The 10,529-nt window shown below is 36.7% G+C and overlaps 1 protein-coding gene across 2 annotated transcripts in view; it reads right to left on the bottom strand.

Annotated features, from left to right (window-relative positions):
• Nucleotides 1–218: 218 nt before the first annotated feature.
• Nucleotides 219–10,529, bottom strand: part of CDKAL1 (CDK5 regulatory subunit associated protein 1 like 1) — a 447,236-nt gene continuing 436,925 nt past the window's right edge. For both annotated transcript variants that reach the window (XM_067290903.1, XM_067290904.1), the window contains one exon: nucleotides 219–919. In XM_067290903.1, coding sequence (XP_067147004.1) covers nucleotides 731–919 — 189 coding nt within the window. In that variant the 3' untranslated portion in view covers nucleotides 219–730. The remainder of the gene's footprint in view (nucleotides 920–10,529) is intronic.

Here is a 10,529-nt window from a genome sequence, read left to right as displayed (position 1 = left end):
CATTATACCAGGTCCAAAGAGAAAGTATTAAATCCACCTTTCAGCAGAATTCCACCACCAGACTTCCATCTTCCCATACAGTGATAAAAAACAATACCTTTCAAACTATTTTTATGTAAAAATTATTTTTTGTTGCATTAATAAAGCCTAATAACTCATTCTGGAGTTGACAGAGGCAAGATGGCAGGCCAAAAATTCTTTCAGACATGACAGCAAAATCAATAGCAACAAATAACAGACTTTAATGGCCCAATCCTTGTATTTAATATTTGATTCTAATGTAAAAAGACACATATCAAACCATCACACTGTATTAAGCAAAATCTTTAAGGAAGCTTTAAATGTTCTGCCTATAAAAAATTACCAGCAGTACTCAATGGAAAGATTCCTTAATAACTTCATGAGTTTCTTACATGCAATTTTACCTGCAACAGCAGATATGAAAAGAATAAATAATGCAAACATTGCATCATTTCAGAAAAAGAAGGAAGAGGAGAAATGCAATTAACTTTTTTTTTTGATAAACCAACCAAAGTTTTCAAATGTTGGCAGAAAGGTACCCCTAGAGCTGTGAATGACAGGAAAGGCATAGGATGAGTACAAATTATTGCCCAATTTATAACAGCTTTTTTTTAAAAAAAGAGAGTTTTTGGTAAAAGTGTTTCCTTTGAAGACTTTAAACGGCAATTTTATTGTTTTCATAAAAGCTTCTTTCAGTTCATGGTTCTGTTTACATCCCTCCATAGTAAAACGTAACAAGAACTGCCAGTAAAGCCAGGCTGATAGACAATATCTTCAGTCCTTCTTGTGGCCAGAGGAGTTGCAAAGCCATCCTGGAGCTGAACAGTGTTTTCACTGGGATCTCAGCAGAAGGGTGTGCTTTCCAGTTTGAGCCGTTCTGTGGTGCATGTCTGAACTCCTGTGAAGAAATGCAGACATTAAGACTGAAACTGTGCTATGTATTTTTGATTGCATCTACCAAATACAAATGAAATCTCCCCTTAGTATTGTAGTTCAAAATAATATCCCTTTTTTAGACAAACAACAATTCAGCCTACACTGCATCATCATCAGGCCATCTGATTTTCATACAGAATTCCTACTGATGCCATACAGAGTCAATCTTTCTAATGAAATTAACTGTCAAATCAATGATGCTGTTAGGAACAGAAACAAATCCCAGACCTCAATGCCATCAGAGAGAGTTGTTTCAACATTATTTATTTATTTGTTTGTTTTGCTGCTATCTCACTACTCTCCCACTTTTCCTTTCTTCAAAAGAAATGTCTAGTTAGTGATAAAGGGAACCACAACACAACCATCCTTTGCACAGCAGGGTTCTTCCACAGTCAATCATCGTCTCTGGGTGTGCCAGCTCAGTGGTGCTTTAAAATCCTCCCACTGGGCTTTTCCCCTGACCCTCAGGAGGCAGCTGTGCTAAAACACGCACCTTCTCGTTCAGCATATTTAATCCGAGTCGCCTGCTGTTACCATGCTCAACCTGATTGTGAGCACCAAGATCCCCCAGAACATGAGGACTTTTAACTGCAGCACAGTTACAGATGTTGAGCCACTATTTCAGCTTAAAATCCAAGTGGAAAGAATAAGAAACAGTTTTCTCTTGCAACCTTGTTTGCACACTAGCATTGTAGATATTTAAGAACATCTAGTTAAACTATAATCTAATGACATTTGCAAGAGGCATATGCGGTAAAGAAATTATAAACAATGATTTAATGATCTTGCATCATAAAATTCAATATTTCAATTCTTTATTTCTTTTTTTTTCCCCCTCTATTTCAATACTCCCTTAGGAATTCAAATGAACACAACTGGGTTTTTAATTGGTTTGAAATCTTCCATGTAAAAAGGGATTTTGATGCACCCATTCTTTTTTTCTCCTTTCATGCTTTGTAGAAAACAAGCGGGGCAAAGCAGGCCACCCGAGAAGTACCTGTTTGGAAAATCTTGTATTTCCACGCAGCTGAAACAGGGTCATGTGAAAATACAGACCAGATGCCTGCTTTACTCCTTCACCAAACGCATTTCTGGGCAAATTCTGAGAAACATAAATGTTCCATGAAATGTGCCTGCCCCTGTGAAAGCGTGACAACGCACTCCAAACTGTCCATAGCTGTCTTCCGTTTTCCATTTCAGGAATCCCTTCCATTACAGTAATTGCAGAAGGAAAATAATGATTACCACCGATTAGGTAAGTAAGCGTCAAAGGGGCAAATGACAGCCTGACATAAGTACTGTTCTAACATCTGAGGTATTGTTGATTTAGATTGCAAATTATACAGGTGGAGAGGATTATGACGTATGAAAGGAGGATGACTTCTTATATGTACTGCACCTAAAAGATATCAACTGGGTAAAGAGTTGAAAAATAAACAGGTAAGCAAATTGGGGTGTAGTTCCCTGCAGTGAAAGGCACGACAATGAAAGGATTCCAGGACTACAGCCTACATCATGCAGAGTATGTTAGCTGCACCAAAGACATAGACAAACTGGTTCATGTTAAGTAATTAATTACAATCAATTCCTAAGGCATCTGAAATAGTAATAACTGGCCACAGCTATTTTATTCCAAAAATATCAAAGATGATTACCCTTTAAATGCAGAATAAACTGAAAACACAGAGTATCAACTATTAAGGATTTTATATATATGAACCAAAACTCATCTGCGACATATTATTTTTTGAGATTTATAAAGCCATCCTTTCGTTTGCAGGTCTCACAAAACTCTGTCAATCTAAGGCACATAATTTATGGTCATGAGCAATTTTTACATTTTTTTTGTATGTTAACGCTAAAGGCTAAGATGATTTAAAAGAATGGATAAGGCTGTAAAGATATCAATACCACCTAAGATTGATTTATTGATATTTAATTTTCACTGATTCATGACTTTTTAAATTTGGCTGACTACACTGCTCATTAAATGTTTCTACACAGTTCAATAATCAGCAAAACTGGGAAGTCCTGAATATTTAGTTGTAATTCATTAGAAAACAGAGAAAAAAGGCCAGTACCTTACAAAGGGCCTTGTCACTTTCTCCTACATGGTCCTCTTCTTGGCCTGAGTTCCTACATGCCTGTCCCTGCAAAACCAGGGATAACCAGCAAAATCTCCCAAACAGAAGTCACAGCTTGTGAGAATTTCTGAGAGAGAATTATTTTCTGTACAAACAATTAAACACATTAGTGTTCTCACGCATTCATTCATGTCCCTGTGCAGTAGTCTTCGACAGTAATTTCACTGGCCCTTCATTTCCGTTTTCCATTTTTCAGTTTTCCCACATGTAACAATGTTATCTTGTTAGTATTATCTTGACCATGTATAGCCTTTACTGTTTCCATTTTGTATGATACTGTTTTCTTAAACTGCCATTGCATTATGCACTGCATTATGCATTATGCAGCACTGCATACTCCTAGTAAGACAGAATGCCAAAAGAAATTTTAGCAGCGTTTGTAAAGTTCTGGTGGTGATCGGACTTCATTAGCCCCATGGTCAGAGCTGCCCCCGGTGGCGTTGCATCTGAGTTAAGTCAGCCAACCTTCAGGAGACTAAGCATCAGATAAATTTATTTAGACTCCACATAGTATCTAAACTGGTACCTCTGTGTGGTGCTAAACTGCACAAGGTGGATATATCAGCTCAGTCAATGTTCATTCAGCAGTCTCTGTATTACAATGCATATGGCTTACTGCATCCTCTGTAAAGTTGTGAACATCATTTTCTTCTTTATTTTACCATGATTTTTGCCATAAATTGGATGATCATACTGAAACACTAAACCCATTTTTTATTTCTTTCTGTAGATGAGATTTTTCTCTTATAATATTTTCTAATGTGGAAACTTAACTGGGTTGGAGATACAATTCTGACAACTGCACTGTTTTTGTTTTCCTTCCATGTTATATTTTGAACTCTGACGCATGTGTTTATACTGACAGTCACATTTTCTGAAATGTTTGCACAAAGCTCTCAGATCCTATAAGAAATTGTAAAACCCTTTAAACCAGAAGTTATTATTCCAATAGATGCATACTGTGGTTTTGATATGAAACACTATTACCTTGCAAATGTGAATTCTTTATGAATGCATACCAGATTAAAATGTTCTTACATAGACAAAAATATCACTATTTGCAGACCAAAATGATTCTTTTAAGATGTATTTCACAGTTTATCACTAAAAACAATACTGCATTTCTGTTTGATAATGTAAATCTCTTCAAACAAGCCTGCCGTACAGTTTGTTCCAAAGAAAGTCATCAATGAATATTTTCATCTGATCCATAAAGGAACCACTAGAAACCACTCCCTAGTTTGCCGCCAGATTCTGTCTTGCAACACATGGGCATGGGCACTGGTCTGTGGTATCGCATGGGCAATATCAGACACTTTCTTGAAAATTTTAGTCATTATTCCCACAGAATATGCACTCATAAAAACAGTACATCTGAGATGTTCTTTAGAAAACGGCAATCATTTGTCTGCCCTGAAATCTGTACAACAGCTTTTAAAAACATTATAATCTGTCAGAGACACCTGCAGGTAGATGTTTCTTCCTTAGAGTCTGTTCTGCAGCTCTGTAAGACGCAGGACAAAACTCCCAATGGAAAGAGGAAGAGCTACGTTTAACTGAATACATTCTTGTGCTCTCTTAAGCCTGAGCTAAGGCCTGGCGTGGCCCTCAGAGCAAACTGAAGAAAGTGAAGGGCCTATCTAAAATATAATCAGTTCTTTATGTCATGTAACTAGCATAGTACCAGCTGTGCTAGTGAAAAACATATTACAAATGTTTGCATATGGGCAAAAAGCCTTGTTGTAGGCTGTTCTGTTTGAGAAACTGGTTTTAAGGTGTATCAGCAAAGTATATAGTAAACACTGTAGTATATATTGCATGCACACAAGTCAGGGAGAGGAAGAAGTTATAGCAGCTAAAACTAAAATTCTGCATTGTAGAGTAGACAAGATTTAGATTACGGCTGCTTGTGTGGGCTGTCATATGAGCTTCAGAGTTTGCAATATTGCACTGCTGCATTCTGAGCCGCTGCCACTCTCTTCTCTAAAGCCTTCCACACACTGCACCCTGAACGACTGTCCTAGACAACTGCAGAACACCTTTCTCATTTCCTGCTTTAAGGGGAGTTCTCCACAGAAAAACAAGTTTATTAGTTTTTTTTATGCAACTCTGGCATAAAAAAGCTGCATGGAGGCAAAGACCTCATTTGCTGAGAGCCAATTAGACTGATCCACTCCTTGTGCTCTCATTTTATGGAAGTATTAATTCTGAAAAGGCCCTTATCTGTATCTATAGATAAAATAGTTGTATTATATTTACTCTTCAAGAAAATCCTCAAGCATTTCTGTAATATTCTGAGATGAAATTTTCTCAGCTGGTGATATTTACCATACTTTACTCACTAGTCAGACTCCAACAGTTTCTTAAGCTGAGCTCAGAAATTACACTTTTGTAGCTTCAAGACCTGGGAAGATTAGCATAACGTTTCAGTTCAGTGGAATTGAAAACTAAATCCAAAATCTTTTTTTCACCTGAAAAATAATTGCTCCAAATATTTTTCTGAAGAAGTTTCCAGAAATACATATTTATACTAATTCGAGCCATGATAGCTCAGAAACGCTTGGTAGACTTGTTATTAATAAAGTGCATTGCTCTCATTAAAAATGACCATGATGAAGGAAAAGGTACTCTAAGATTTAAACTTATATACTATTAATCAAAATGAGGGGGGGGAGGGAAATTACCAAACTGAAATGCAAAAACAGCCACTTTGAGCTAAGCATCTTGTATTTCCATGGAGGCAGCCTTTCATCTTGTTTTGGCACTTGCAAAGTAAACACAAGACTTTGCTAATAAGGTATAAGATAAATTATTAAACCATCCAGTGTATGATCAAATGCATTTCAGATAATTTTTTGAATAATTCTGCCTTGACAACTGCCAGGAGTAATATATTTTGTGTACCTTTGCACAGACCCATTGATTGCTGTCTTTCTGAAGCTCCAGTCCCAGACTGAAACTGCTGTGCATGAAAGAAATATATAATCATACCAAAACCTAAGCTTTGGCAGCTGTCGATCACAGCCTAGCTTTTTGTAAGATCTCACTTCATGTTAGTCAACAAAGACATGATAGTAACTCTTTAGCTCTGAGCTGAGGTTTTAATAGATTCAAAACATTTCTTACATGCAAATTTCTTTTATGGCTCAGGGGCACTGTTAGAGCTAGAAGTGTTAGCTAACAGCTGTGAAAAACTACTTAACTGAGCATATCTCAAGATAAATTAGACTCCTGAATCTTTTAGCCCAATGAAGTACACCTTACGCACTTGTATTACTGGGTCTAAAAATACAGACTTTTATATAATCATGCACAACAAGTGTGTGTGACAAATTAAAAGAAAATATGTTAAAATATGCATTACATATCCTACTGTGCTATTTGAAACTCTAGGCTGTTACACTTCGGAGGCGTTTTTCAGATTTAAAAAACAAACAGTAGCTGAAGGTCACATAGATTACACATCAGAAAAATATGTAAATGAAATTTTATTGAATAGTTCCAGAAGGCATATTAAGTTCTATAGGTATTAAGAGAGCTCCTTCATTTTATTACTTACTAAATTCTATCAGTCTTCTGCAAATTTGGAATGCTGATCTTAAAATAGAAAATAAACAGCACATAAAATATTTTTTTCTAATAAAATTACACAATAATTCCCACAGGAAGCATCCTTGCCATCATACATCCCAATGAATGCACAGTGCTATGTCATTAAAAAAATGCTGTCTACAAGCATGCTTGTATCAGATATTGCCAACTGTATGCCATTCCTAGGAACTCACTGAATTCTGAATACACATGGAGTTTACTTATTCATTTAATGAAACGGGAAACTGAAAAATAATTAAAACAGCCAGGCGCTTTTGCAAAGGGAATTTCACGTTGTTTCTTCTTTTTGTGTGTGCATATAGGACATGTATGTGTTTATGCTTTCATATATAAGAGAGGGGAGAAACAGAACTGAACTAAGGATAAATGAACATTTAATATTAATTTCTCAGTAAAAAGTCAATCAGGAATCTTAGCAATAATTAGGATTTTTAATCTGTTATCCCTGAATCATTATCACTGAAGTTATAGAAAGGAAATAAATAAACAAAAGCATCTTGCAAACAGTGCAATCGCTAAAACTGTCTTACTGTCTGTCATAGGATCACAGGATAATTCAGGCTGGAGATCTCTAGTCCAACCTCCTGCTCAAAGCAGGGCCAGCTATGAGATCAGACCAGGTTGCCCAGAGCTTTAACCAATTGGGTCTTGAAAACCTCTAAAGATGGAGACTGCACAGCCTCTCTTGGGCCCCTGCTCCACTGCTTGGCTGTCCTCATGGGGAAACAGTTTTTTATATCCAGCCTGGACTTCTCTTGTTCCAAATAATGCCCATTGTCTCTTGTCCTCCTAACACACACCTCTGTGAAGAGCCCAGCTCCGTCTTCTCGATAGCCTCCTCATAGGCACTGGGGCTGCTATTAGGTCCCCGAAGGCCATCTCTTTTACAGGCTGAACAAGCCCTAGTTCCTTAGTCTCTCCTCACAAGGCAAATGCTCCAGCCCCGACCTTCCTGGTGGCATTCTGCTGAACTCACTCCAGTTTATCAGTCCATAATTCACACCTAGATCACTACACATGACCCAATTAAGTCAGGTCAGCAATACTCCTAGCAGCTTGACCACAGTCAAATACAAACATAAAATGTATTTGATAATTGGAAGCCATGCAGAGATTGACTTTAAGCTCAGTTGCATCCAATCTGACAGTTTCTTCCAGATTTATCATCCCTTATGGAGATCATCTTTAACTATGGCCTACCCTGACCTACACAGCAAGTCAACAAAATCTTGATGTTTCTTTCTCTATAACACTTCCATGATCTACCATGGCTACTTTGGTCAACATAGCAAAAAATACCTTTCCAAACAGTCAACTACCTCTCACCTTGACTACTGCTACAGTCTCCTCCTGTCTGTCCTGTTTGTCTTTTCCCCATTTGCCTCCAGCATCACCTGACCATACAACCTCTTCTAATAAACAAAAATAGAGATGCCAATAGGAATACAAATGTGGAATAACACTCCATACCACGACTTACTGTCTGTGTCACACAGACCCATCTCTGGAACTTCCTCTTCTTCCTCTTATGTTAACATTAAATTCAAACTTTAACAGTCCTATATAAAAGTCTAGAAAAAATGAATTCTCTCTCTCTGTCTAAAGTAGCTGCAGCTGAATCTCTCTCCATTACCATAAGGCTCCATTTGTATTTTTTGGTAGATATCCCTCTGCTCTCTTCCATGATGTTCTTACCTAAAAAAATCCTTGCATACATACTTCTTTTTCCTCCCCCAAATAGTCTTTAAGGATTATTATTCCCTTAATGAGCCCATAAAATTCATAATGCCATTAAAAGCTAGACAGAAGGCTAAAGGACTGGGCTTATTAAATGACTTTGTGATCTACACTTTGAGGAAGACGGAAAACAACCAAATAGATGAATTAACAAAAGAAACAAGAACAATCAACAACCAAAAACCCAGCCAAAAACACCTCCAAAATGTTTAAAACACACTCGTGTGCCGCTTTCCATTATACTCACTTGTTTTAGCTTGTTTCCTTATATTTAACTGTAAATTCTTCCAGCCAGAAGTTGAATCTCTTCTACATAATTGTATTCTATGCTACCGTTAAACTTAGTGACTCAGTATCCTCCTACTATCCAAATAATGCATTTTCAAGATAACCTGGCATTCAAAATCAGAAGCTGCATTCTGAAAAATTCTCAGTGTGATGTCTGTATCCTGAGCTTTTTTAATGGGGTGTGGAAGTGTCACAATGATGAGGACCTCACATCACAGGAAACAAGTGACATGCGAGCTAGGGTTGCAGTTAGCAATTTCAACCAGAAAAGAACTGAGAGAGCTTTTAAGTGCAAAAAGTTCGTGATTCAAAAATCATGGTCATCCAAATAATCACCTGAAATGAAGAATGAACCCAGGAGCACAATGTGGACAAATTCAGGATGGAGATCTGTCACCATTGATTTCCCTGTGTGTAGCACAATTTTATAAAGGAGACAGCAGGTGCTTGCTCTGGGCACTTATCTGGTAATTAGCTGCCTAACAGACAAATCTCCTTCCTAGAGATCACCAGTACAGGCTTCATGGCTTTGAAAATACATTAGAGTGAATTACAAGATATATATTAACTTGTAAAAGCACTGAATGCCATTTTTCCAAAAGCCTTTTGGGTGTCAGTGAGCGTATCATGGCCTGTCTTAGTAAATATCCTTCCACATGATTCCAACTTACCACTTCTTTAAAGCTCCACATTACATCATTGCAGATTGTGTGTGTTGATTTAATATTTTAAGGCTGCATATTACAAAATAACAATTTTGCTGGTATATTTTGTGGAATAACAACTGAATGGCAAAGAACTGGCAGCATGTGAAAGTTCAAAGACTCTTCTACGGATGAGATTATGAAATGAAATATATTCTACTCTTTTTTTATAGCACAAGCTTTGAGACACCATCACCTTTTAAGTTTCTTTTTAAATCTTGAGGTTACAATGACAATTACATGGAGGTCAACTGTAGCTAGAGGCAAAGATCCAAAACATTTCTATTAGAAAGAATACCCCTGTAAAAAGAATTTCTAGATTTGAAAATACACATTCTTATCATAAGAACCGTAAATATAACTGAATGATATTCACATATCAAAACAGTGAAATGAGTAATATTGATTTTACTTGAAAGTGAACTCTCTGAGCGTATATTAAAACACCAAATTTTAGAATAATTTTATACTCCCAAACATTAGAAAACATAAAATACTGAAAGTCTTTCTAACTATTGTTATTTGCAAAGAATATTGTGACAAATATTCACGAAATATCTCAAGGGACATTCTCTCTCAAAATCAGGAAGAGCTTTTAAGATCTTTCACATGAAGCAAAGTAGAATAAGCAGATATACGTACATATTCTTGACTAAAACCTTCCACTTAATCCTAGAATCACAATCCTGAATTTACAACTTTTTCATTTATTCCTACAGAACTGTGCATTACAAACTGAAGATTCCAAGCAGACCTCAAGATTGTATTAAAAAACAATCATGGAGACAAAGGACCAGCCCTTCTTACATTCCAGTCTCACCATAAACATAGTATAAAATGAGCGGTATTAATATTTACAAATCATATTAGTTTCTAAAGTTTTAAATTATGTACAAATACGTAGCTGTGGGAATCTCCATGCCTCCCTCATTTTATAGGAAGAGAAACAAACACAGAAGATTAAAATGTCTGCAGTGCCATAAAGCAAGTCAGCAATTTAAGTTTCTATAATTCATGTCTCAGATCCAGCTGTCACCAGAAGCCAACAAAGTCTCTAAACCTTTACACCTCTGCCAAGTTTAAGTTT

Source organism: Apteryx mantelli, chromosome 2 (genome assembly GCF_036417845.1).
Source record: "Apteryx mantelli isolate bAptMan1 chromosome 2, bAptMan1.hap1, whole genome shotgun sequence".
NCBI classification, from domain to species: Eukaryota; Metazoa; Chordata; class Aves; order Apterygiformes; family Apterygidae; genus Apteryx; species Apteryx mantelli.
Note: the sequence above shows the minus strand (reverse complement) of the source record. Positions and strands in the feature narration are given on the sequence as shown.